Below are 24015 nucleotides of genomic sequence, written 5' to 3'. Positions count from 1 at the left end.
CATTCCACCGCTGTACACCCGCTGTACACGCCCAGAAAAGCGGTCAGCGGTCCCCGTTCACCGGAATCAAAAGTAAGATGGGGAAATGGCGTCACTGGTGGATGTACCCCGTTCCCATTTCAACCCAACTGATCTTGGGTGACTGACTGCGTGGCTGACTTTGCATGGATCGGTAGGGGGGAGGGATAGGCTGGACCAGTGGTGCATGTGAGCCACAACACGGCGTCTGGATCTGGATGTAAAGGTGCAGCTCAGCTGTGAGCAAGGACAGACAGCTCAGCCAGCCAGTCAATAGAGTGCCACATTTGATTATAATTCCGCGTTCTTTTAACCCAGTTCAGGGGCGTTGCGATGACGATGTTCATTTTGGCTTGCTGGCTTGCTGGCTTGGTGCTGCTAGTCTGACTCACTCACCCATCCACACCTCCCTCACTCTCTCATCGGCCTCGACGGCACCAGCTACAGCTCCTCCTCCTAGCTGGCAGTCACTGCTGCTTCCCTTCCAAGATGCAACAAAACTGGCAGCAACAACAGCAACAGCAAGGGTACGGAGGAGGTTATGGATCTGGCGGGAACTCGTTCATGCAGGCTCAACCTACTGGGTTCCAACAACCCATGCAGACTGGATATGGTCAACCTCAACCCCGACCAATGACCAACTTCACTGGAGGGTCCTCTGGAGGTAACATGTCATTCCTCAATCAGCCACCTTCGTTTGGCGGTGGAGGACTGAACCCTCAGATGACTGGATATCCCGGCGGAGGTGCCAGCGGTCTCATGTCACAGCAGACTGGCTATGGTGGTCTCAATGCTCAGCCTACCGGATACGGTGGTGGACTCATGTCCCAACCGACAGGAATGGGTGGAGGTTTCGGCGGCTTGCGTGCTCAACCCACCGGTGTTCAGGACCCAAGGTTGCAATCCATGATGCAGACATTCATGCCCTCCAACTTGAGCCAGGTGAGCAACCATGCGATCTCCCACGACTGATCAAAGTCTAGCCGTTCACATCCTCGGGAGTGCCCCAGTTCAACGCTCCCCCACAACACCAGCCCCTCACCCAGACCTTTCAATCCTTGCTCCAGAACCCCTCAGTCAAGACGCCCAAAGTCCCTTGGACCCTCTCTCGACAGGAGAAGAAGGACTACGATCAGATCTTCCGAGTATGGGAAAAAGGAGATGGGTTCATCTCTGGCGAGACGGCTCGCGAAGTCTTTGGTCAAAGCGGACTTGGACAGGATGACCTCATGAAGATCTGGTGAGAGGATCGAGCCCGTCTCAGCTGACACATGTAGGACACTTTCCGACATTGACAACCGCGGCAAGCTAAACCTCCCCGAATTCCACGTTGCTATGGGCCTCATCTATCGAGGTGAGTGAGAGAGACCGTGAGAGCTCAACTGACCCTCAGCCCTCAATGGCAACGAGATCCCCGAACAACTCCCCGCGGAACTCATCCCATCCTCCATGCGTGACATTGATACCACGGTCAACTTTATGCGAGACCTCCTCAAGCACGAGGCTTCCACTCGATCAGACACATCTTCCCCTGCGCTTGGCAGCTCAGCCGCCTATGGCGGTCATGGCCCTCGCGACGCCACGGCCTACAAACACGACGACTCCCGGTCCAACTCAGGCACCTACAAACCCAGCAGTCGTCACCTGGATCGTAAAGCTGTCCGATACGCTGGAGAGGAATCCGATGCCGACATCAAGGATATTCGAAGACAGCTCCAGAATACATCAGCGATGCTCGACTCCTCCAACAACGACTATGCTCGCAAATCTGAAGAGGACGAGCAGCTCGAACAAGAAATCGACGACCTAAAGTACAGGGTCAAGCGGCTCCAAGAGGACATTGACTACGTCTCGAAAGGCCGACGATCAGCTGACAAGGACGAAGAGAGGCGAAAACTCGAACGAGAACTCTTGTTCCTCATGCACGAAAAGCTCCCTGAGCTGGAGAGGAGACAAGCTCAACGCGAAGACGAAAAGCGAATGGACGATCGTGCTGGCAACCGAGCGAGAGACAAGAGGAATCAGACCCATGGTCGATACGATGACCGAGACGACCGCAACGGGGATCGCGACTGGCTGCGAGGGACGTACGACCGAGACAGGAGGGACAGTCGAGACAGTCGAGACAGGGATTATGATCGAGGCTATGGACGTGACAGCCGAGACCAAAGTCGAGACAGACGGTACGACGACTATGATCGGGACAGACGAGATGACCGAAGGGATCGAGACGATTATCGACCTCGAACACCACCTGCCTCTCGAACCCCTCCTCCTGCACCCCCTCCCGCTCCCGCTGCCGTCGCGCCACCCGCCGCACCTCCTCCCAAGCCCACAGCTCCCGATCCCAAAAAAATGACACCAGAGGAACGAACCGCTTTCATTCGTGCTCAAGCTCAAGCCAGAATCCAGGATCGACTCAAAGCACTCGGTGTTGAGCCAGCCACCGAGCCCTCGCTCGTGGACAAGAGTACCGAGGAGCGTTTGGCAGCGGAAAAGCTCGAAGCTGAGAATAAGGCAAAGGAGGCGGACGAGGAGCAAAAGAAGAGGGAAGAGGCCAGACATGCTAGATTGGCTGGAACATCGAGTCCTGCTCCACCCAAAGACACACCGTCTGCTCCCCCGACGCCGAAGTCGATCCTCAAAACCGGTGCTAAGGCTGGTCCTCCACCTCCGCCAGCATCCCGAGCCAAGCAACCACCAGCTCCTCCTGCCCCTCGTTCCACCGCCGCTGCCAAAGTGCCCGAGCCACCGGCTGAGGATCCAGAAGAAGCCGAATTCAAGCGCCGTGAAGAGGCAATTGCCAAGGCAAAGGAGGAGCGAAGGAAGCGACTGGAGCAGTTGGAGAAGGAAGAGGCGGACGAAGCAAAGCGAGAATCCGACGCTGCTTTGGCGAACAAGGCAAAGTCCGCCGCCGCTACGCCCTCGACTCCTCCTCCTCCCCCTCCACCACCCGCACCCGCCATGCCTGCCCCTTCACCCGGTGGTTACAACCCATTCCGAAAGCCAGGAGGTGGCGGTTCGGGCGCTCCGGCTGCTACGCCTGCGGCAGGCGGAGGATTCAACCCATTCTTCAAGCCTCAAGCTGCTACCCCCGCAGCCGCAGAACCCACCTCGAACGAGTCCACCAGCGCACCACCTCCTCCCCCTCCACCACCGCCTGCACCCCCCGCCCCCGCGCCATCGGCTCCTGCCTTTACCACTCGTTCAGCCGCTGCTGATGATGAATGGGAGAAGATCGAGGAGCGAGGCGACGACTCTGATTCGTCCTCGGATGACGACGATTACGCCACGTCTCGAGACCATCGACGCAACCTTGCCAGCGCGCTCTTTGGCGGTATCAGTGGTGGATCGCCTACTACTGCATCTCGACCTGGATCCACCGCTCCCAGCAGTGCAAAGCCTACGTCCGCTGCTCTTCAATCACTAGGCGGAGGAGATCCCAATGCTGGACGGGGAGCACTTCTCTCCGCCATCCAAGGGGGAGCGAGCTTGCGCAAGACCAAGACCGTTGTCAAGGGCGAAACCACCGGCAAAGTCATCGGAGACGCTGCTCCACCCTCTCACATTAACCTTGAAGCGCAGCCACGAGAATCCACAGGTACAGCTGACCATACCGCATTCTCGGCTTCTCCTGAACCTACCTCGGTAGCCGAGACTGGCGGCTTCGAGTCTGACTTTGCGCCTCGCGGTGCCAACCGAGGATCAGTCGATTGGTACGAGGGTTTAGCGGCTGATTCGCTTGGTCCTGGTCCAGCTGCCTCGCACGGGGACACGAGTGTGCTCGAGCCGACAGCAGAAGAGGATGAAGAGGACGAGAAGGATGCCCGTGGTCCCCCCGGTCCTGCCATCAACGTTCAAGGCGAAGACACTGATGAGTTTGACATGGCGACCAGTAAGTGGAAATTTCTTGCTTCGCTGACCGCCTAGGTCTCCGCGTGCGATCTCTTTATCCTTACGAGGGTCAACGAGATGTCGACCTGTCATTCAAAGAGGACATTGTCCTGGTGGCTCACCCCGCCAAGGACGCGAGCAGTCCATGGTGGTATGGTATCATGGTGGACGGTGGTGGAAAGGGATGGTTCCCCCATAGCTATGTCGAGGAGATCAAACGTGAGCAGCGTCTTGTGAGAAGGGGCTGACGGGTTGCAGCTGTCAAAGCCAAGGCAACTTATGCATACACTGGCAATTCGGACGAAGAGTTGCCGTTCGCCGAAGGCGACATTTTGGACATTGTCGACAGATCTGATGAGAACTGGTGGAAGGCTGAAAAGGCGGGCGTGATCTTTATCGTCCCGGCGGCTTATTTAGAGATCGAGGGTGAGTTTAACATGTCCACTTCTCCCCTCATTCCATCCTTCCTGAGCACTCGTTGACAGCGGGAATACAGGCTGAAGCTGTGTTTTTTTCTATTTCTTTTCATATACGCCTTTGGATTCGTCAAAACAAAAATGCTCCCTGCTATGCAATTGCGATAACATTCTCCAGCTCGTACTGACAAAGGTGCCCCATCTCTTCCCTCCGCTCCTGAGCCTTCTACCTCCCATGCGGTACCCAAAGCCCTCCCTAGTCCAAATCTCCTCTCCCCCACTGATCCTGTGCCTAAACCTCCTGGCTCTGCTCGCTCTCGCTCGTCGACCATCACCAGTGTCGACGAGGGCGAATACTCTTCAGACTCGGACAGTGTCTTGTCTTGGTGGTCCTCTGATGAAGACGACAGCGATGCGTCGGTTGATTCAGGTAAAGAAGCTGAACGGAAGAAACGAGAATTGGAAAGACAAAAGATCCTCTCTATGGCCGGATTGAAACTTCGACGCGACGCGCCCGCACCTCCCCCTTCCAGGGCTTCTGGCTCCAACAAGGTGGATCGGAAACCGACCATTGGTCGTCGTCGACCTGCACCTGCTGCCCCAGTGAAACGACGGCAAGCGCCTGCTGTACCTCTGAGCTCCCACGACGAGGCGTCAGAGAGCGTCGTCACTCCTCTTGCGTCTGATCAGGATGATCCGATGGTCGAGACAGCTGTCCAAGATCCCGAAGCAGCGACATTGGATGCTTATGCGCGGTACGAGCAGTTCTTATCGTCTTCGCTTTCGTCCAAGCCTCCTGCTCGACCCACTCCCGCACCTATCACGCGGGTTCCCAGTCGTCCACAGTCATCTGGACGAGATTCACCTCAAGGTCTCGGTACGGCACCTACCAGTCCACGTCACTCATCGTCCTCTATCCCCACCACGAGCCTGATAAGTGGCACAAGTGGAGGCGGATCCGGTGGTGGACGATTGTCCACTTTCTTCTCCAAGATGAAGACGGGGGCGAATACACCGACTGAACGCCGGCATACCCCTGTGATCAGTGGTCCCATCTCAAAAGTTGAGCTACCTAACGAGGGGCCAGAACATGAGCAAGAGGCGGAGATAGGCAAGACGTGGAGTAGTCTGGTGGATCAGGGCGTCTTGGAGAGTATGGGCGATCGCGAGAGGAAAAGGCAGGAGGTGGGTGCAGACGTGTGAGGGGGAATGCTGAACCTCAATCCAGGCCATCTTTGAATTCATCGCCACCGAGGCAGCATACAACCGGGATCTTCAGCTCATCGTAGAGGTGAGTAATATGAGACCCGAGTGGCACTAATGGCCACAAGGTCTTTTACGCCTCGATCCTCCATCGCAAAATCCTCGACGACAAGGCGCTCACGGTGATCTTTGCAAACATCGAAGACATCCTCCTCGCCAATACGTCCTTCTTGTCGTCTCTCGAGCAGAGGCAGAAGAGCTGCAGGCTGTACGTAGACGTCATCGGGGATATACTGGAAGACTGCATGCCGAGTATGGCCGTGTACACGGTGAGTTGAGAGGCAGACACCATCAAATCTAACATCTATATAGCCTTACTGTGTCAACCAGCACCAGGCCGGAAAGCTCCTACAGTCCCTGAGACAATCCGATCCCAAGCTTCAAGCACACCTCCAGGATATAAGGGAGAACAATCCTGCTGTTCGAGGACTGGATCTGTCGAGCTATCTCTTGATACCGAGTGAGTCATTCCACAAGAGACTATTCTGAGCCACACAGTGCAAAGAATCACCAGGTATCCGCTGCTACTCAAACAGGTGAGATACGCTTACACGGTCCTCACTGATTGCTAGATTATCCACTACACTGCTCCGGACCAAGATCTCTACCCTGTACAAAATGCTCTCCACATCGTGGAGAATGTCGTGGGCACCATCAATGAGAATGTTCGCGAGGTCGAGATGCATGAGCGACTCAAAGAATTGAGCGAGCACCTCTGGATCGGCGGAGAGGGGTGAGTGATCCACGACACTGCCAACATGTCTGACCTCTATCAGCCGACTGGATCTCACTGCTCCGACATCCCATCAAGGTCCGAGACGGCTTCTCAAGGAGTCAACAGTCACCAAAGCCAAGTCTGGTCGCAAATTGACCATGGTGTTGTGTAATGATATCCTGGTGCTTATCGACGACGGCAACCTATATCGAATGGTGAGGTCCAGCAAGGCAAATGTTCTGGACTGACTCTCCAGCCTGTACCTCTATTCGAGCTCACCGTCCGCCGAGCGCGGGACGAGTCTGGCATTGTGCTCAAAGTGGATCATTCGAGAGGAGGCGATACGATCGGTCTAAAGTGAGCAGGATCTTGTATTCTTGGCAGCTGACGATTGCCAGAGCTTCAAACGGCCGGGACGCTAAAGAGTGGATGGGAGTACTTGAACAAGCTCGATTAGACAGTATTGATGCGAGAAAGGGAGGTTCCAGACGGAAAATGGACGATGGAACCGGCATGTCATTTGAATTCTAGAGCACACATATACATGCATGGTTGATCCGCTCACGAACGCTTCGTCTTGCGACGCTTGCCAGCCTCGATCATATCCCGCTTACGCTTGACCAGCTCTCGACCTACATCACGTCCACCTTCACCCACTCGAGCGCGTTTCACAGGCGCTCTGGCAACTTTGTGCTTTTCATTCTTGCCTGGTTTCTTCAGCTCAAGCATCCATTCGGGAACTTGGCAGCCGCTCGCGCGAAGAACGTTTGCGATCGTTCGAAGATGTGGTGCGTCGACATCGGTGAAGAAGGTAATGGCTTTCCCAGGTTGGCCAGCTCGACCTGTACGACCTATCCGGTGAATGTAAGATTGGGTAGTTTGGGGAAAGTCTAGGGGGGTCAGATCAGCAAATGGGAGGACATGACTCGCGAAGAAGATGTCGTCCAACACACCATAGTTGACTACCACTTTGACACCTCTGAAATCCATTCCTCTTGCCAAAACCTCGGTGACGACTAGAACCCAGACTTTCCCTTCTCTGAAGCCCTGAATGGCATCATCTCGCGCCTTGGCCGATTTGTCACCGTGAACCAAACCAACCCTGACGCCGTCCATCGCTGAGCTAGCGTCGACGTTCTCCAGCACCAATGATCGGTAAAGATCCTCCGCACGTTGAACAGATTGGACAAAGATGAGCGAAGGGTAGGGCAGGGATCCAGATGACAAGAGTTGTTTGAGTGCCATCAGCTTGCCAGGTTCTGATGCCGTGTAAAGGAGAGACTGCTCGACTGTCGATACGGCAGAATCTCTAAGGAGTGTATCAGTGACGTGTCGGGGCACAGGAAACTCACTTGACGCCGACGACAACCCTGACATAGTCCCCCTTCATCCATTTCTTAGCTAGTGCTTCTGAGCCTGACGGAATCGTGGCGGAGAGGAATGCCTTGAGGCATGATGCGTGAGAGGCGGCTGCGAGGATCGGCTCAATCTGGGATCTAAAGTCGTCTGAGAATAGGCGGTCCGCTTCATCGAGCACCAGATGGCGGGTTCTACATGGGACGTTTGTGAGTGCTGTACCAAAATATGCGGCAGTCTCAGCTCACTGTGACAAGTCGATGGAACGCTGATCCACCAGGTGGTGCAGACGTTCTGGCGTTGCAATGAGAATATCGATGGCCAGAGCATCAGTTTTTTCCACGATCTTGGTGTTCGCCTCTTCTGCTCCGTCCCGAGTGGCCCCTGGGGCACTTTCGATGACCGCCTTTTCCGTCGCCTTGCTCAGGACGATGACTCTCCATGCTCGGCCAGCGGTGATCGCTTTGGCCACTGCCTTGATCTGGATGGCGAGGTCGTGAGTCGGTACGACGATCAATGCTCTGATCCCAGACACGCCCTCGTCACGGCCCTGTAGTGCTCTTGCGGGATCACCGAGAGCGATCAGTGTAGGTAACAGGTATGAAAGGGTCTTGCCAGAACCAGTGGGAGCTATACACATGGTGTCGTGACCACTGAGCAAGCTACCAGAGACGGCACACTGGACACCCCATAACAATCGAATGTTGGCGTGTTTGAGCGCCGCGAGGAGAGGATTACCAGCCGAAGAAGAAAGGGGATGTGAGGGGTGTGTGACAAGAGAAGGAAGATTCGAATGAAGGGATTTAGGGAGTGGTTCAGGACCCGTCAAGGTTATTTTGTGTTTTGGAGGTTGGACAGTAGACGACGAAGTGGAAGACTCTGCCTCAGAATCCTCGTCTTCGTCATCGCTGGCTGAAGCTCTCTGAGTGCCATGGTGGGCAGAATGAAAGTAGTCCAGTGAAGTTGGGATATCCGTCGGTCTAGCTCGCTCCTTGCCCTTTGCTTTGCGCTTGGAACCGCTTTCGAACAGCTCAAAATCCGTCGCGAATCGCTTCTTATCGAATCGTGCTCCTCCAGCTGTCAATAGATTGAATGTAGAGGTCATCGTGAGTGAGTCTGCAGGAGATGATGAGTTTGCGGACATGAAGCTGCCAGGTGGACTCAACTTTTTTGAGGAGGCGCCGCGACCGTGGGAAAGTATACCGCAAGGTGAGCCCTGGAGTCTTTGGCATTGTCAGTGCAGCCATGTAGTGGAAGTGTACTGTGCAAGACAGCTTGGGCACGAGCGTCATGCATGGGTGTCCTGGTTGTGCTCGCACGTACACCTAGATTCTAGCTCAAATCCTGTCCTCGCACCAGACCAGGATGTCCCGGCAAATGACCGGCCGGCGGGTCGAGATTCCTCAAAAGTTGACCTTGACCTTTGATTACAGCATTTGGAGCACTACATAGCTTGCAAAACTGACGGCCCTGCGTCCTGGAGCGCCGCTGGAAGTCTACAGGACTCTGCAAGCTGTTTCTGGTCGCACACACCTCGCTCCCGTTCTGTCGCATCCCAGGATGTCCCAAGATGCAGCGATCGGCAGCGCCTACACTACTCTGCGTCGATCGACCCGATCAGTCAGTACGACCTCGCCAGCCTCCAAGACACCGCTTGACCTGTCCAAGTATGCATTTGCATCATCATCATCTTCACCGAAGCGAGTCAAGAAAGAGTCTCCCATGACGCCCACATCGGCGAAGACGGCTTCCACTAGCACTGCCGATGCTTCTTCACCCTCCACCCCTCGGTCATCGAAGCGGGCTCGAGTCAAGTTGGAGCCTATGACTCCCGAGACTTCTGGTATCGAGCGACCACCCACTCCGAAATCATCCAGCAAGAAGCCGATGCCCCTGCTCGCACTAGACAAGCCGCACCCGGCTCCGCCAAAATGGGAAGAGCAGTACCGTTTGATCGAACGGATGAGAAAGGGCATCATCGCTCCAGTGGATGATATGTGAGAGCGCACGGCTATCAGTGATACTGACAAGGGAAGGGGATGTGAACGCCCGAGAACCGCCAACGAGGTCTCGCCAAAGGTCAGCCTTGTCCCCCTCTGCCATTACTTACCCTGCTGCCGCCCATTCAGACACTCCGATTCCACGTCCTCATCTCCCTCATGCTCTCCTCCCAGACGAAAGACGCTATCACCTCCCAGGCAGTGACCAACCTTCATCAGACACTACCGGGCGGATTGACAGCCGAGTCTCTGGCTGCAGCCCCGGAAGACGTCGTTCAGTCCTGCATCAACAAGGTCGGATTCTGGCGCCGAAAGACGGAATACATACAGGATGCTGCGAGAAAGCTCCTGGAGAGAGAAGGAGAGGATCAGGGGGACGTACCCAATACCTTGGAGGGTTTGTGCGAGTTGAAGGGTGTCGGACCAAAGATGGCCTTTTTGGCATTACAGGTGAGTCGATCAACATCAACAAAAGTGTGCGTGACTGACTCTGTTCAGTGTGCTTGGGATATGCAAGTTGTTCTGCTATTTCCGAGACAAAGGACTGACAGCTCTAAGTAACGCTGGTATTGGCGTCGATGTCCACGTCCATCGGATCACCAACCGGCTCCGATGGCACAAGCCTCAGACGACGAATCCTGAGCAGACCCGGCTAAATTTGCAATCATGGCTCCCAAGTGAGCTCCATAAACCGATCAATCCGATGTTGGTGGGATTCGGGCAGGTGAGTTGGGCGAATTCAAGCTGGTTTTGCTGGGCAAAATCATGCCCGTATTGATGACCGACCAGGTCATTTGTTTACCAGTGGGCCCTCGGTGTGACCTGTGTCTCCTGGGACAGCGCAAGCTGTGTCCCTCGCGTGTCTCGAATGTCAAGGCTGAAGGTCGAAAAGAAGTGAGCTTCACCTTTACGACGGAAGAAGAGGATGAGAGTGGGACGGCCAAGGTGGAGATAAAGTATGAGGAGATACTGCCTACTGTCGAAGGAGAGCAGGTAGGGGATGTGGTCAAGAAGGAAGAAAATGAAGATCTGGTCGAGTCCGAGGCGCCATTACAGGTCAAGGAAGAACGGGTGTTGGAGATATTGGATGAGGTTGATGGCTCCAGGGAAATTAATGCCTAAGATAACGATATGAATGCATAATATGTATGTAGATCGGCTATTCAATGATCTAATGCCTTGAAGTCTGTTTCAGAGTTGCTGGTCTCACGCACCACTGCATGCCCTCCCCTCGGTCACCCTCAACTACCCTCAGATCCCCTATTGATCTTCGCAGGCGACCCGTACTCGATCGTGTTGATGAGGGTTCCGATCCCACCTGAGATGGCGCATTCTACCACATCTCCATGTCGGAGCCAGACCTTTGGCGATCGGCTGTCTCCAATGCCCGGCGGAGTGCCCGTGATGATCACTGTACCTGCAGGAAGAGTGGTCCCCTGTGAGAGGTACGACACGAGCCTAAGAAATGTTTAGCCTACTTGCCATACGGTCGTCTCACTTTGAAATCGAGAAGATCATGCTGCTGGTTAGACCATTCTGCATAATCTCCCCGTTCACATGCGTGGTGAGCGAGAGTTGATGTGGATCCATTGCATGAGCAGCCACGATGCAAGGTCCAAGGGGACAAAACCCATCAAAGCCTGAGAGAGTGAGTCCCTTCACTCCATCGCTTTGAACTCACCCTTGCAAAACCCCCACTGACTCGAGGACTGCCAATGCTTTCTTGCGGTCAGATCATTGGCAACCGTGTATCCAAGTACGTGGTCCATGGCATCTGTCTCCTTGGCGTCCTTTGTCTCCCGGCCGATGATGACTGCGAGCTCCACCTCGAAATCCAGTTCTTCGTCTTGAGCCACGGGAGGAACGATGATGACTGTGTTCGGAGGGGCGATCGCGTGAGACGGCTTGAAGAACAGGGTGGGGACGGTCGGGATGGGTACTTTGAGCTCGATCTACAGTATGAGTGTTGCCGGTGGACAATGTGATCTCACTGCGTGATCGACATAGTTGAGACCTACGGCTCGAATCAGCCCGCACATCTCAGCCGAAATGGGGCTGAGCAGCTACACTTTTAGCGAAAGGCCGAACGGTGCTCGAAACTCACCCTGTGGACCTGCTCCGTCTCGGAGAGCCTCCTTCCGTTCTCCCAGGGAGCCTTGATGTCTAGAACTTAGACCATGATCGGCTCTGCGTTGGCCAGCGCCAGTCCAATGTCCATTGTAGGATCCACGGGTTCACCATAGCGCTCCTGACCTTGAAGGTTTTGATACCTGATCAGACGAGTCCACTGGGGCCGAGCCTAGACGATTAGTCAGCTCATCGATCATAGGCATCCCTTCGTTAGGACCCACCGCGACTTGAATCACTGTCATCCTGCTGATTCAAAGCGAACAAGTCGAATGGCAAGCAGCAGTCAGCCGTGTGCGATGACGTGAGTCAATGGAGTGCGCGGAGCGCTTGGTGTGGGCAGGCAAACGCAAAGGCATCTCATCAGCCTAAAAGGGCCCAGAGTCAGGCACGAGGGAACATTGGTCGCTTGGCAACAGTGTCACGCTCGCGGTCACGAGGTACCTCATAGCTATAATGGTGAGGGAATGGCCACCGTGGCCATTGCAGTTTGCGGAGCGGCATCGGCAAAGACACCAGATCACATGAAATAACCATCATCTTCAGGTCGACCCGAGAGCAGGAATGTCTGTGTGCCGAAAGATCAGGCAAACCTTTCATATCGCTCGCTGAATTGGTGTAGTCGAGCACAGCTTGACGACAGTGAAGGACAAGATACTGCCCCTCGCCCAATACTCAGCTGACCGCTGGTCGACACGGAGGTAAGACCACTCCGCGGTCGCCGACACGGCGGTCCAGTACTGGCTTTCCCCGCGTCGCTGACGTAATTCTCACCACGAATGCTGACGTTGAAGCGGCGTAGAGTTGAGCGTCGGGCATCCATGTCCAGCAGGTATGGCAATGTAGATAAGATGAAGTAGACCGAGCAGTTCATGTATCTTGTTCATCAAGTCTCGAGGGATTTCAGAGTCCATCATGTCAGTTTTGGAGCTGATAGCTCGTAAAAACGCTCTCGAGTATCAATCCCCTTATGGGTACACACCGTCTCTCGCACCTGGAGTGGCGTACCTGGTGGTTTTCTCCCTCCTGGCTTTGATACACCTGGTACTCGGCATCAAGTACAAGTATTGGATCATAGCGGTGACCTTGCTCCCCGGCGGCATACGTGAGTACCAGTACAGTTGGAGTTTTGTCGTTGACGCCATTCTCCAGTCGAGATTGTCGGATGGGCGGGGCGACTATGGTCCCATTACAGCGTGTTAAACTCGAACCCGTTCATCATGCAAATATGCACGTGGGTGTTCGATGTGAAGAGCACGAGCTCACCATCGAAGGCTCATTCTAGGACCAGCCTTCTTCTCTGCTTGGGCTTATGCGACTCTGGGCTACTGTATCCAGCGACTCGGACCAAGATTCTCCTTACTCAAGCCGACGATGTATCTGGCCGTGTTTGTGACTGCGGACGTGGTTTCATTGATACTTCAAGCTATCGGAGGTGGCAAAGCGGCCGTGCAGGCTGAAGCCGGAACTGACACGACCCAGGCGACCCACATCAGTGAGTGTGACATCCCATCCTCTTGGCTTGGCACCACGTCTGAACTATCTCTTTTCCTTCCACTCCAGTGCTGGCTGGAATCCTCTTTCAATTGGGAACGATGACTATTTTCGTCGCCTTGGCCTCTGATTTCATCATCCGGGTAGCTGCCAATCGACCTTATAAGCAGCGTACACCACGGGCTACCAAGCCCGAGGAAGACGCCAATTCGGACAACGTAGCCGATTCCGTCACTCTGCGGGTAGATCCGGAGCACGGCGTTCAAAGCAGGGAAAAATCAACCTCTTCCTCTCGTAAAGATTTGCAACGAGTCAAGGTTCTTCTTGGCGGAGTCGCATTCGCCTCTCTGATGATCTACATTCGTGGCGTTTATCGTTCGATAGAGCTCGCACAAGGCTGGACAGGGTATGTGATCACCCACGAAGCTTTCTTCACCTGGTTGGACGGATTTCCAATGGTGCTGTGCTACGCTGCATTTGCCATTGCTCATCCAGGGTGGCTTTTGCCCAGAAGATCGGGCTGGAGAAATGCATAGAAACGTACGCATGTGTCGACGGACGAGGCTCGGTGGCGGAACCGTACCTGAAGCAACGCACGAGGTCCATCGTTCAACAACTTTGACGATCCTCTATACTCCGTGCGCGACGACAGAGTTTCCCACCTCGCCAACGCTCCAAAAGAGAGCAGAGTCAGAGACGGAGAGAGGGAGAGAGAGAGCACAAAGTTTTCAGAAAGCCCGTAGCGTCGGCTGCGCCGATATCGGAGAGACGGGATTCCGTTTTACAAGACCAGCAGCGGGTATCTGTTGACCGCTGCACCGAACCGGAGGTGGAATTATATACGGCCCGTATAGCCTATATAGCCTATACTGTCTGTATGGAAAACAGGCTGCAGTACCGGATGGTGCTATTCTGAGCATGTGAATCAGAGGATCCCACCTCCTCGGCGGCGGACAAGTTGGGAACGTCATCGAGAGGATGATTTATTATGTGTATATGTGTATATGCAGCATCGAGTGAATTTATTTAACCGTGGATCATCATGCACTCGTTTACCATATCGGCACGGAATTAAGAAGAAGCAGGGGGGATGACTCGTTTGCCCAGGGACACGGAGGATTCGATGTTCCAAACAACCACGGGATGACGGGCTACACGGGCAGACGAAGCTAGCTGGCTAACTACCGATGGAAGGAGTGGGCGCTGGTGGTGTGATGGTGGTGGTGGTGGTGGTGGTGGTGGTGGTGGTCAGTGACTCAGGATCCCATAAAAACTGTATCTGTATAAGAGGACGAAGAGGCTATACGGGCCCAGCGAAGAAAAATCAAATTGGGACTCGGCTTTTCCTATAAGCCACTTTTTTTCTATCCTTCCCTCTGTCTCTCTCGCTCTGGGCGGCTGCTTCCCCTCCTCCTCCTCGTCCCTTCCTCCTCCTCCTCCCTCTCTTGTGTTGTTTTCTCACCTCACCCAACTCGACCTTTTTCCGCTTTCTCGTCCCTTCTCGCTCTGGAAAGAAAGGGCGGCGGGCGAGGAGCGAGGGCGAGGGAAAATCGGGATTAGGTGACCCATTTTTTTCCTTCAATCTCTCTCTCTCTCTTATTTTTTTTTCTGTTCATTCACTTTCCAACAAGCAGGAGGGTTTTGGTGGATCAGACGAATGCGACTGGTTGGGAGATCCAGTCGTCTCTGAACATGGCCGACTTGTTCCATGGTCCACCACCTCCAGTGCGGTATGATGATGGGCCATCAGGACATGAGCCCCCTTCAAGAGATACCTCAGAGCCAAGGAGAAAGAGGCGCCCAATCAACTGTGCGAGTGAGTGGGGGAAGAGGGGAAAGCATCAGGAAGATGCAGAGAGCGAGAGCGAGAGCGCGTAGCGTTTTAGAGGACAGTGAGCTGACGGTCTTCTCCAACATCAGCTTGTCGCCATCTCAAGGCGAGTCCTCTCTTGGTCAAGAGATCCTCCCCATTGCCAAAACTGACCCAAAGACCAAATAGATCAAATGTGACAGACAGAGTACGTCAGGCACCATTGTTATTCGGGTCTCGTGCTGATCGTCCTTCCATCCAGTCCCGTGTGCACAATGTGTCAAAAGAGGCTTGGCGCATCTATGCCCAAACGAAGCACCAACCAAAGTCAAGGACTTGTGAGTTCACAAGGCTCAGCTCCATCTTGGAGAGTCTCATCGGGTTTACTCAAATATATAGATTTGAAGATCGGGAAAGACTCGCGCGTCGGGTCAGGGAATTGGAATTTACCGCCGGCATCCCCCCCATTTCCCCTATCGCGTCTCCACCCCTCACATCTCGGGCACCCATGATACGGAACACGCCTACACTACCTCCCATCATTCCACCAGATGCCCACTCGTCCAGATACCATGATCATCGTTCACCCTATGCATTCTCAACTCAATCTACTCCACCCATCCTACCCGGAAGACCCCAGCCACCCCTCTTTTCCCCACCCTCCGCCTCGTCCAGTACTCGAGCCCCTCCCTCAACCCAGTCTTCCGCCTCACGCCCTCGAGACTCTCTCACTGGACCCTATCATCCTCAGTACCATGCAGAACTTCCTCGCAGCCACCCTCGTGACAGTATCCAGCTGGCACCTCCCTCTGGTCCCTCTAGGTTTGGCTCATCTCCGCTGCCATGGCCATCGACCGTGAGCGATGCTGGACCAGTGTCGCTGACGAAGAAGGACAAGACGCAGCCTGAATCAATACCTAAGCCAGTGTCAGACCGCAGTGACAGGAGTGACTTCTCCCTCTCGACGCTCACGGCCGGCATCCTCTCCGGCGGTTCTCCGGCTCCCTCGTCCCGGAAGCAGCAGCTCATCGATGCCTTGGACGCGCTGGGAGATCGAGACGAAGTTGATGTCTTTGCCGACTCGTACTTTGAAAGCCTCGTGGCCACGGGCACCTCGACGCCTCTCCTCAGATCCGAGCTCGCCACGGCTATTGACGAGGTATTTGACCTGCGCATCATGTCAGATGCAATCCGATACGACGACACTACCTTTCACAAGGTCGCTCTCATTCACATGGTCTTTGCTCTCGGTAGACTCATGTCGGCTGAACAGAGAGTGAACGATGCCAAGTCCCGACAATCGTTCTCCATCGTGCAGCAATGTCTAGTGTTGGGCAACTTCTTCACGTGCACCAGCATTCTCAGCTTGCAGACCTTAGTGAGTCGCAGATAAGCGGTCCTGCTGATCATGCAGTCATTGATGACGACCTTTCTTGGCTACTCCGACATTTCTGGAGGTAACGAGCAGTCTCACCAGTTGCGAGGCATGGCCCTGAGGCTCATGGTGGCAGTAAGCGATACATCGCGCCAAGCAAGCTGACACGCTCAAGATGGGCCTACATAGAGACGCACACAACGAGCAAATGTCTGCTGCAGATCTCAACCAACGTCGAAGGGTCTTCTGGGACATTTATTCTTGCGATGTCTTCTCGGTAAGCATCACCCTCGATGACTGGCGCCTGACAGACCCAGTCAAGGGCGCTCAGTCGACCTAATGGGATATCACTCAATCAGTTTGATTCACGATTCCCCGAAGAATTCTTCTCACCCGAAGGAATTTATGATTTGAAACGCTGCGAGTTGGTACTTCTTGCGGGAAAGTATGTACAAGTCTCTATATAGCCTGACTCTGCTCAGGGTTCTGGAGGAGCATCTGCGCATCCGGCCCGAGCCATATCCCACCATTGTGGACCTTTGGCAAAGGATGTGAGTGCCAGATCCTGGATGCTTTTTGACGCCATCTCACGTCTAGCAGTGGCTTGTTCGAAGAGAGTATTCCGTATGAATTGCGGTGCCGGCCGGCAGCCCAAGCACAAGTCTCGCGGCACACTACACCGGACGCCGCAGCATCTTACACCCCGGCAACGTCGAGGAAGGATATGGGTTTGGCTTTCAAGGTGAGTCTCAGCCCGGTTTACGTACATTGACCCATTCCAGCAACACTCTCTTATGCTCAACTCTTGCTTGGCAATCTTCACCCTCCTCCGCCCCTACTTTGTCGATGCGTTGTACACTCATCCCCACGAACCTCTGCACTCCGAGTACGGTGACGCCTACCTTGCAGTCGTGGAACGCTGTGTTATGCTTATTGCAATGCTGGATCACCTCCATTCTTTGTTCCCGCGAAGCAGTACGAGGCAGTTGCACTTTTGGGTGAGTCAAGAGAAATCATCTCATACAAGCTGACTCGCCGCAGAGCTGCATCTTCCCCGCTGCGATGTGCCTGGCAACGATTCCCATTCTATCGCCGGAGAACCCGTTGGCGTCACTTGCTATCCACCACCTAGATACGGCCATCAAACTCCTTCAGCAGGTTCAAGATCTCGTCCCTCAGCAGTCTCTACGCGACAGTCTGCCATGGCTCCTCCACCTGCAGAGCCGGGCGGAAGTGCGCGCAAAGAAACCTTCTAAATCTTCACCCTACGAATCGAGTCATCAGACCCTCGATTCGGGTCTCGAGGACTGGCGAAGAAGGCTCGTTCAACTCGGCAGGCACGTATCGCCATCTGGGCGACCCGACTCAGCAGGTGGTCCCCAAGCTGCCCTGAGTCAGCGAGACGAAAAGAGCAAACCTCCCGGTCGTCTGCCCCTGCATGAGCCGCACAACCAGATTCAGAGCTACGGACCCGGGCGCAATGGTCAGATCCTCGATGTCGTCCGTACGTTTCCGGCGGAAATGGTGAGTCTTAGTCCAAATCACGGAGCTGACGTGTCTAGTTGGAGCAAATCTTTGGGGCAGAGTATGTATAAAGCCTGCAGCAATGGTCCAGCTTGCCAGATTTCGCGAGGCTGCGTCGATAGTTTCAGTTGATTATCGACATCTAAGAGGTTATTCGGGAGGAGTGGGCGCAAGCCGTAGCATCCTCAGAAGCATCGGCAAATTGGCCTACCAGGTAGTCTTCTCCGGGCGCTGTCACGGCTCAGAGCTGAGACTGTCAATGAGAGGCGCTCGTCATTTTCGCCCGTTAAACAAATGAATTTGTGAATAATCCGCAGAGGCCAAGCCGGCGCATGATGAGTCCAAACAGCCGGTGGTCGTGAAGCTCGACTTTTAAGTCTCTCATTGATGACGCACTGTCGATTGTTAGAATGTCGAGCATCCGCGTAGCCATACTCGACGACTACAATGACCTTGCTAGCCAATATCTTGGAGGTCTCGACTCCACCCTTAGCTTCACCCACTTCCCCAACACAATCCTTCCCTCCCGGGACCCCTCTGAGCTCATCCACAGGCTGCGCGATTTTGAGGTCATATGCACCATGCACGAGCGGACCCCACTGCCTTCTAGGGTCATAAGAGAACTTCCCAGGCTCAAGGTCTTGCTGACAACGGGGATGAGGAATCTAGGGATAGATCTGGAGGCGTGCCGACAGATGGGCGTTACAGTAGCAGGAACATCTCCCCCGTCGGATGACAGGTGGGCCTGTGACTGTCCATACATTCTCTCACCTTCACTAGCAACATCGCAGCGACGGTCCAGCATACCTGGGCGTTGATCCTCGCCCTGGCTTGTAACATCTCTCGCGATGCCTCCCTCATCTCAACCGGGTCCTGGTTGAGCGCGATGCCCCTCAATTTCTCGCTTCCCGGATCGACGTTGGGGATTCTGGGGCTTGGCAAACTGGGCCTGGGCACGGCACGTATTGGCAAGGTCGGGTTCGACATGAAGATCATCGCATGGTCGCAGAATCTCACTCAGGAGAAGGCGGACGAAGCGGCTCGGAAGGCCGGACTCTGCGTAGGTGATATTCAGGTCGTCAGCAAGCAGGAACTTTTCCGAAGCTCTGATGTCTTGTCTCTACACTGTATCCTATCCGAGAGGACTCGGGGCATCGTGGGTGCGGAGGATCTTGCGCTCATGAAGACCACCGGAATGATCATCAACACGAGTCGTGGTCCGTTGATCGACGAGAACGCACTTTTGGATGCCTTAGATCATGGTACTATACGAGGAGCCGCTTTGGACGTGTATGATCTTGAACCCTTGCCTCTGGGATCGAGGTGGCGTACCACCAAATGGGGCGAGGCAGGGCGGTCTCAGGTGGTACTGACTCCGCATTCTGGTTACTCTTACGAGCCAACCATTACACACATGTGGAAGGAGACTCGGTCCAACCTGGAGCGACTGTCGAGAGGGGAGGCCATTGTGAATCTCATGGTCCCCGCGACGTAGTGGACTCTTACACACCGATATCCGATTTCGCCCCGGAGCACACGATACCTAGACCCTCGCTGAAGAGGATCGCATACCCTAGCATATACTATGATTGCATACTATAAAGATCTAGTTGTTGACTAACACGGCACGATATGTAATGTCACCCTTCTCCAGACGGTCAATAGCCTCGTTGACACCTTCCTCTGTCATTTGAAAGATTTCAGTCACTGGCGAGATGTGATGCAGGGCTGCGAAATCTAGCATTCTCCTATGGACCGCTCGAGCAGCGACGAGAGATCCTTGCACTGTGAAGCCGGATAGAATCAAAGGCATGTAAGGGATCTTGAAGTCTCCAGAGTCGACTGAAAGAGGGAAGATCTTCGCCCGAGGCGCTAGAATGGGTATGATCTGAGCCCAGTTTGGCTGAGCAGACGCAGTGACCAAGAGTCGATTGATAGGGTAAGAAACTTTGAGCTCGTCCACATCTTTGGTCGCGACAAACTCGTGGGCTCCGAGCTTGGTGGCTTCTTCCTTTTTACGATCGGAGCTGGACAAGACGACCACCCTGCAGCCCATCTTCGACGCGAATTGGATGGCCAGGTGACCGAGGCCGCCTACACCCATAATCCCAACCACCTCTCCGGGGACCACACCTTGAAGAGCATTGAAGACGGTCGCACCTCCGCATTGCTCAATGGTGAGCGAGGCGACTGAAACTCATGTACTCACTAATGGAGCTGCGTCGGTATCGCTGATGCCGTCAGGTATCTTGAAAAGAAAACTTTCGTTCCAGACTCCCTTGGTCGCAAAGCTGCCTTGATCGAGATTGGCGTAGCCGTACATCTGTCGCTTGGCACAAAAGGTCTCCCAGCCAGTTAGACATTGCTCGCATTGTCCACAGGAGCCATGTTGATAACCCCATCCGACCCGGTCGCCGACTTTGAGCTCCGATACCTTGGGTCCAACCGCTTCCACAACTCCGGCCCCTTCGTGACCCAAAGCCATGTCTTGGGTCTTGTAATGGATATCTGGCGAGCATGAGAGAGGCCGACCATGCTCAGAACTCACCTGTCCCGCACAAGCCAGAAGCTGTGACTCTGACGATGACTTGATCCCCTTCGAGCTTATCAGGTCGCTCGGTAGTAGCCTTTTGAGGCTTGCCTTGCTTGTTGCCTTTGAAGACTGTGAATGAAGGCATGGCGATGACGGAGAATGAGTTAGTGGGTCGAATTAGCCAGGATGTTGAGAAGACCGCTAAGCTCATGGATATACATCTTTATATGTGATTCGTAGGCTCTTGTCCGTGGACACGTCATGGTCTGAGCATAGCCCGCCCTTCGTCAGCATGATTAAGCAGTTTCGACTCTTGGTTTTATGACTGTGATGCATGGAAAGAATTTTCCATCAAAATATTTGGGCACGTCCGTTATTTCCGGATTGCGCTTACGGACGCAAGGAGCGAAGGGCGGAGGTGGAGGCCTGATGACCACGTGGGCATGGAGCCGATTATCAATAATTACATGCAAATCATGGTGCCTGGTCAAGGCGCATCATAAATAGGCCGCATCGTCCGCGACATGGTTCTTTCATGTACACTCTTCCTGGCATCTCCCTTGATCCTTGTGCAGACATGACTTCCGTCCAGCCCAAAGCAGGAACCGAGCTTCCTCTCTCAGGCCTGACCAGGGATGGTTGGTCAAACGCAGACGAGGCCACGGCCACTTGTTCTTGTGGTGCGATACAAATGGTTCTTGTGAGTTATCTCGGCCTCGGGAGGAGTGTCGCAGAGCTGAAACTCTTGTCCAGCCAATCAAGGCACCAGGTCTAGTAAATACATTTGTCTGTCACTGTTCCGACTGCCGAAATTGGTCGGCGTCAGTGTTCGCGACCAACCTTACGACTCTCGACTCTCATACACGCTTCGTCCGAGGAGAAGACCATCTCGTGCTTTTTTCGCAATCTGAGACCATTTCAAAGCATCGCAGGATGACAAATGCGTTCTGCAAGCTGTGTGGTACTCTCATGTATCGACAAGGAGCTGTAGGTCCCGGAACCAGGTTCATGCGAGGCGGTCCAATCGATGATCACGAGCTGCACAATACGATTCTGAAGCCCCAATGGGAGATCTTCACCGAACATAGGGCATCTTGGATTCCTGCAGTTCCCGGTGCCAGGCAAGAAATTGGTATGGGCGACTTTGACAAGCAGTGATATGTAGTTTATAGACAGCGAGTATGTATTCGGCGTTCAGAAGCCTTGGGAAAGGAAGATGCGGCCACTTTTCGGACGTCTCACGCTCTCCGGTGACGGTACAGATACAGTTGATCAGCTAAGACCAAATTGATCCCTTTTCGGAGGATCATCTTAAGAAACTCAATCTCCTGTACTTCTGGCGCAATATAGATGATCAGCTGACGGCTACAATGTACTTTCGAGAGTCTCAAGAGCATCTACTGTTGACGGCAGTCCAAAGGCCAGTCCCATGGATAGTGTAGGGCGGGTGCGTAACTCACGTGCCAATGAACCGGCGAGCATGAAGACAGCCGTACCCGGCACCAATCGCTGTCTGCCTGACCGGCCATAGGACTCGGGCATGTCCGGTCGCCTAGCCTCTTGCAGGAATTCCTTGAAAAATCGGTGGCGTGACCGGTCCTTGGCATCTATTTCTGGGAAAATATACCGTTGAGCCACATCGACTCCATACCTCACCATGTCACAGGGCGAAAAGGACATCCAGAGCTCAGATGCGAGCAAGAAAGGCTGGCTAGCACCAGCGCTCAATCGCGAAGAAACAGATAGGACACAAGACCCCAACGTGCTTGTCTCTGCCGTCGATGATCAAGCTGCCATAGATGGTGTGGAGCCTGTATACGCCGCCAAAGCGAAAATCCTAAACAGAGCAGTCAGTCGTGATCTTCAGGAATATATTGACCAGGTAGATACAAGACATTGGCATGGGGAAATATCAATGGCAGCTTTTCATCGTCATTGGCTTTGGATGGGCACAGGACAACATGTGGCCAATCGTGACGTCCCTCATCCTCGCCCCCCTCGCCAATGAGTTTCGTGTGGCACGACCGCCCCTTCTTACGTTGGCCCAGAACTTTGGCCTGCTTGCCGGCGCCATGTTCTGGGGATTCGGTTGCGATATCTTTGGCAGACGGTGGGGTTTCAACCTCACTTTGGGTGTGACTGGTCTTTTCGGCATGCTCGCTGCATCGTCTCCCAACTTGGCAGCCGCCGGATGCTTTGCGGCCTTGTGAGTCAGCACTCAAACCTTATGCTGATGGAATCAGGTGGAGTTTTGGAGTCGGAGGCAATCTGCCTGTTGACTCCGCCATATTCCTCGAGTTTCTCCCGGGGACTCATCAATACCTTCTCACAATCCTGTCGATCTTCTGGGCTTTCGCTCAACTCCTTGCCTCATTGGTTGCCTGGGGTCTGCTGGGTAATTATACTTGTCAACAGTCCAATGCAAACTGTACACGATCGGAGAACATGGGCTGGCGCTACTTTGTCATAACAATGGGTGGGATCTCGCTTCTTGGGTAGGTGCTCGCCTTTGGAAGATGCTGACACCTAGCTTCGCCATTCGCTTTGGCGTCTTCACCCTATACGAGTCCCCGAAGTACTGGATGGGCAAGGGCAGAGACGACGAGGCAGTCCGCATAGTACACGAGGTTGCGAGAAGGAACGGGACAATCTCAACGCTGTCTGTTGCCGAGCTGAAAGCATGCGAAGCCTTGGCCCCAACGACGTCTGCCATCGACCACAGTGCTCGCGGTGCTCTGAAGCGCAAGCTACGACAGGTGAACTTTAGCCATGTACGATCGCTCTTTGCCACAAGCCGTCTCTCCTTTAGTACAGGTGCGATCATGGTCGTGTGGGCGTTCATCGGATTGGCCTTCCCGCTTTACGTAAGTCAAGCGCAGATCTTGGATGTTGATGTCAGAACGCCTTTGTTCCTTACACTCTGGCAACGAAAGGAGCCAAGTTTGACGATGGGTCGACCTACATCACATACCGAAATGCCTGTATCATCGCTGTGTTGGGCGTTCCTGGCGCGATTCTTGGAGGGGCCCTGGTGGAGACGAAGCTGCTGGGTCGAAAAGGCACCCTATGTGCTTCAACCATCCTCACCGGTGTCTTCATCTATGGCAGCACGACCGCAAAGACCAGCAATGCTCTTCTCGCCTGGGATTGTGTCTACCAATTCTTTTCCAATGTGATGTACGCTGTCCTGTACGCATACACCCCTGAGATCTTCCCAACAAAAGATCGAGGGACTGGAAACGCTCTAACAGCGACAGCAAATCGTGTATTTGGAATCATGGGTAAGGATGGTTTGTTTCGGTCAAATACTGAATCATTTGAGCTCCCATCATTGCTATGTATGGCAACCTCGAGACGAGTGCCCCAGTCTACACCAGTGGTGGGCTCTTTATAGCCGCAGGCTTGCTGGTGTTGATTCTGCCATACGAGTCCCGGGGAAAAGCATCGCTATAAATGTAATATATAGAAAAATGTCATCAAGATCTAAAAA

General features: G+C 54.1%; 10 protein-coding genes across 10 annotated transcripts; 7 read left to right on the top strand and 3 right to left on the bottom strand.

Moving 5' to 3' along the window:
- Window positions 1–373: 373 nt before the first annotated feature.
- Window positions 374–6860, top strand: BD324DRAFT_627945 (hypothetical protein). The gene is made up of 15 exons (XM_022016063.1): window positions 374–960; window positions 1002–1258; window positions 1296–1372; window positions 1412–3913; window positions 3949–4131; window positions 4171–4338; window positions 4507–5513; window positions 5557–5619; window positions 5660–5860; window positions 5904–6051; window positions 6090–6127; window positions 6164–6324; window positions 6368–6521; window positions 6563–6663; window positions 6705–6860. The coding sequence occupies exons 1-15, from the start codon at window positions 508–510 to the stop codon at window positions 6835–6837; spliced, it is 5646 nt and encodes a 1881-aa protein (XP_021870321.1). The 5' UTR covers window positions 374–507; the 3' UTR covers window positions 6838–6860.
- BD324DRAFT_591412 (P-loop containing nucleoside triphosphate hydrolase protein) lies at window positions 6861–8789 on the bottom strand. Its single transcript, XM_022013799.1, has 3 exons — window positions 7911–8789; window positions 7659–7856; window positions 6861–7615 (listed from the first exon to the last, which is right to left on the bottom strand). Exons 1-3 carry the CDS (start codon window positions 8765–8767, stop codon window positions 6868–6870), a joined length of 1803 nt encoding a protein of 600 aa, XP_021870320.1. The 5' UTR covers window positions 8768–8789; the 3' UTR covers window positions 6861–6867.
- A 124-nt stretch (window positions 8790–8913) lies between these two features.
- On the top strand, window positions 8914–10761 carry BD324DRAFT_480720 (DNA glycosylase). The gene is made up of 6 exons (XM_022012902.1): window positions 8914–9659; window positions 9699–9741; window positions 9792–10112; window positions 10161–10174; window positions 10221–10386; window positions 10468–10761. The coding sequence occupies exons 1-6, from the start codon at window positions 9223–9225 to the stop codon at window positions 10558–10560; spliced, it is 1074 nt and encodes a 357-aa protein (XP_021870319.1). The 5' UTR covers window positions 8914–9222; the 3' UTR covers window positions 10561–10761.
- Window positions 10762–10903: 142 nt separating this feature from the next.
- BD324DRAFT_580819 (hypothetical protein) lies at window positions 10904–11958 on the bottom strand (the record flags this gene model as incomplete). Its single annotated transcript, XM_022013466.1, has 6 exons — window positions 10904–11120; window positions 11161–11302; window positions 11344–11614; window positions 11654–11725; window positions 11767–11817; window positions 11839–11958. Coding segments are annotated over 6 exons (873 nt in total), but the record flags the coding sequence as incomplete, so codon positions are not given.
- Window positions 11959–12704: 746 nt separating this feature from the next.
- Window positions 12705–13819, top strand: BD324DRAFT_601847 (RTA1 like protein-domain-containing protein; the record flags this gene model as incomplete). The annotated part of the gene is made up of 4 exons (XM_022013936.1): window positions 12705–12915; window positions 12942–13023; window positions 13064–13284; window positions 13353–13819. The coding sequence occupies 4 exons, from the start codon at window positions 12705–12707 to the stop codon at window positions 13817–13819; spliced, it is 981 nt and encodes a 326-aa protein (XP_021870317.1).
- Window positions 13820–15601: 1782 nt separating this feature from the next.
- On the top strand, window positions 15602–18063 carry BD324DRAFT_651455 (hypothetical protein; the record flags this gene model as incomplete). Its single annotated transcript, XM_022018342.1, has 9 exons — window positions 15602–16471; window positions 16508–16603; window positions 16644–16745; window positions 16786–16913; window positions 16951–17019; window positions 17069–17210; window positions 17251–17466; window positions 17510–17992; window positions 18031–18063. The coding sequence occupies 9 exons, from the start codon at window positions 15602–15604 to the stop codon at window positions 18061–18063; spliced, it is 2139 nt and encodes a 712-aa protein (XP_021870316.1).
- A 194-nt stretch (window positions 18064–18257) lies between these two features.
- On the top strand, window positions 18258–19588 carry BD324DRAFT_627910 (D-isomer specific 2-hydroxyacid dehydrogenase). The gene is made up of 2 exons (XM_022016062.1): window positions 18258–18731; window positions 18773–19588. The coding sequence occupies exons 1-2, from the start codon at window positions 18403–18405 to the stop codon at window positions 19485–19487; spliced, it is 1044 nt and encodes a 347-aa protein (XP_021870315.1). The 5' UTR covers window positions 18258–18402; the 3' UTR covers window positions 19488–19588.
- Window positions 19589–20836, bottom strand: BD324DRAFT_627909 (chaperonin 10-like protein). Its single transcript, XM_022016061.1, has 3 exons — window positions 20541–20836; window positions 20202–20500; window positions 19589–20162 (listed from the first exon to the last, which is right to left on the bottom strand). Exons 1-3 carry the CDS (start codon window positions 20734–20736, stop codon window positions 19599–19601), a joined length of 1059 nt encoding a protein of 352 aa, XP_021870314.1. The 5' UTR covers window positions 20737–20836; the 3' UTR covers window positions 19589–19598.
- Window positions 20837–21030: 194 nt separating this feature from the next.
- On the top strand, window positions 21031–21738 carry BD324DRAFT_627906 (Mss4-like protein). The gene is made up of 2 exons (XM_022016060.1): window positions 21031–21225; window positions 21279–21738. Exons 1-2 carry the CDS (start codon window positions 21061–21063, stop codon window positions 21681–21683), a joined length of 570 nt encoding a protein of 189 aa, XP_021870313.1. The 5' UTR covers window positions 21031–21060; the 3' UTR covers window positions 21684–21738.
- Window positions 21739–22149: 411 nt separating this feature from the next.
- On the top strand, window positions 22150–24007 carry BD324DRAFT_627903 (membrane transporter). The gene is made up of 6 exons (XM_022016059.1): window positions 22150–22374; window positions 22412–22731; window positions 22769–23020; window positions 23056–23389; window positions 23425–23806; window positions 23848–24007. The coding sequence occupies exons 1-6, from the start codon at window positions 22183–22185 to the stop codon at window positions 23976–23978; spliced, it is 1611 nt and encodes a 536-aa protein (XP_021870312.1). The 5' UTR covers window positions 22150–22182; the 3' UTR covers window positions 23979–24007.
- Window positions 24008–24015: the final 8 nt, after the last annotated feature.

Source organism: Kockovaella imperatae (genome assembly GCF_002102565.1).
Source record: "Kockovaella imperatae strain NRRL Y-17943 chromosome Unknown BD324scaffold_8, whole genome shotgun sequence".
Taxonomy (NCBI): domain Eukaryota; kingdom Fungi; phylum Basidiomycota; class Tremellomycetes; order Tremellales; family Cuniculitremaceae; genus Kockovaella; species Kockovaella imperatae.
The sequence above is the reverse complement of the archived record's forward strand: the minus strand, read 5'-3'. Positions and strand labels throughout refer to the sequence as shown.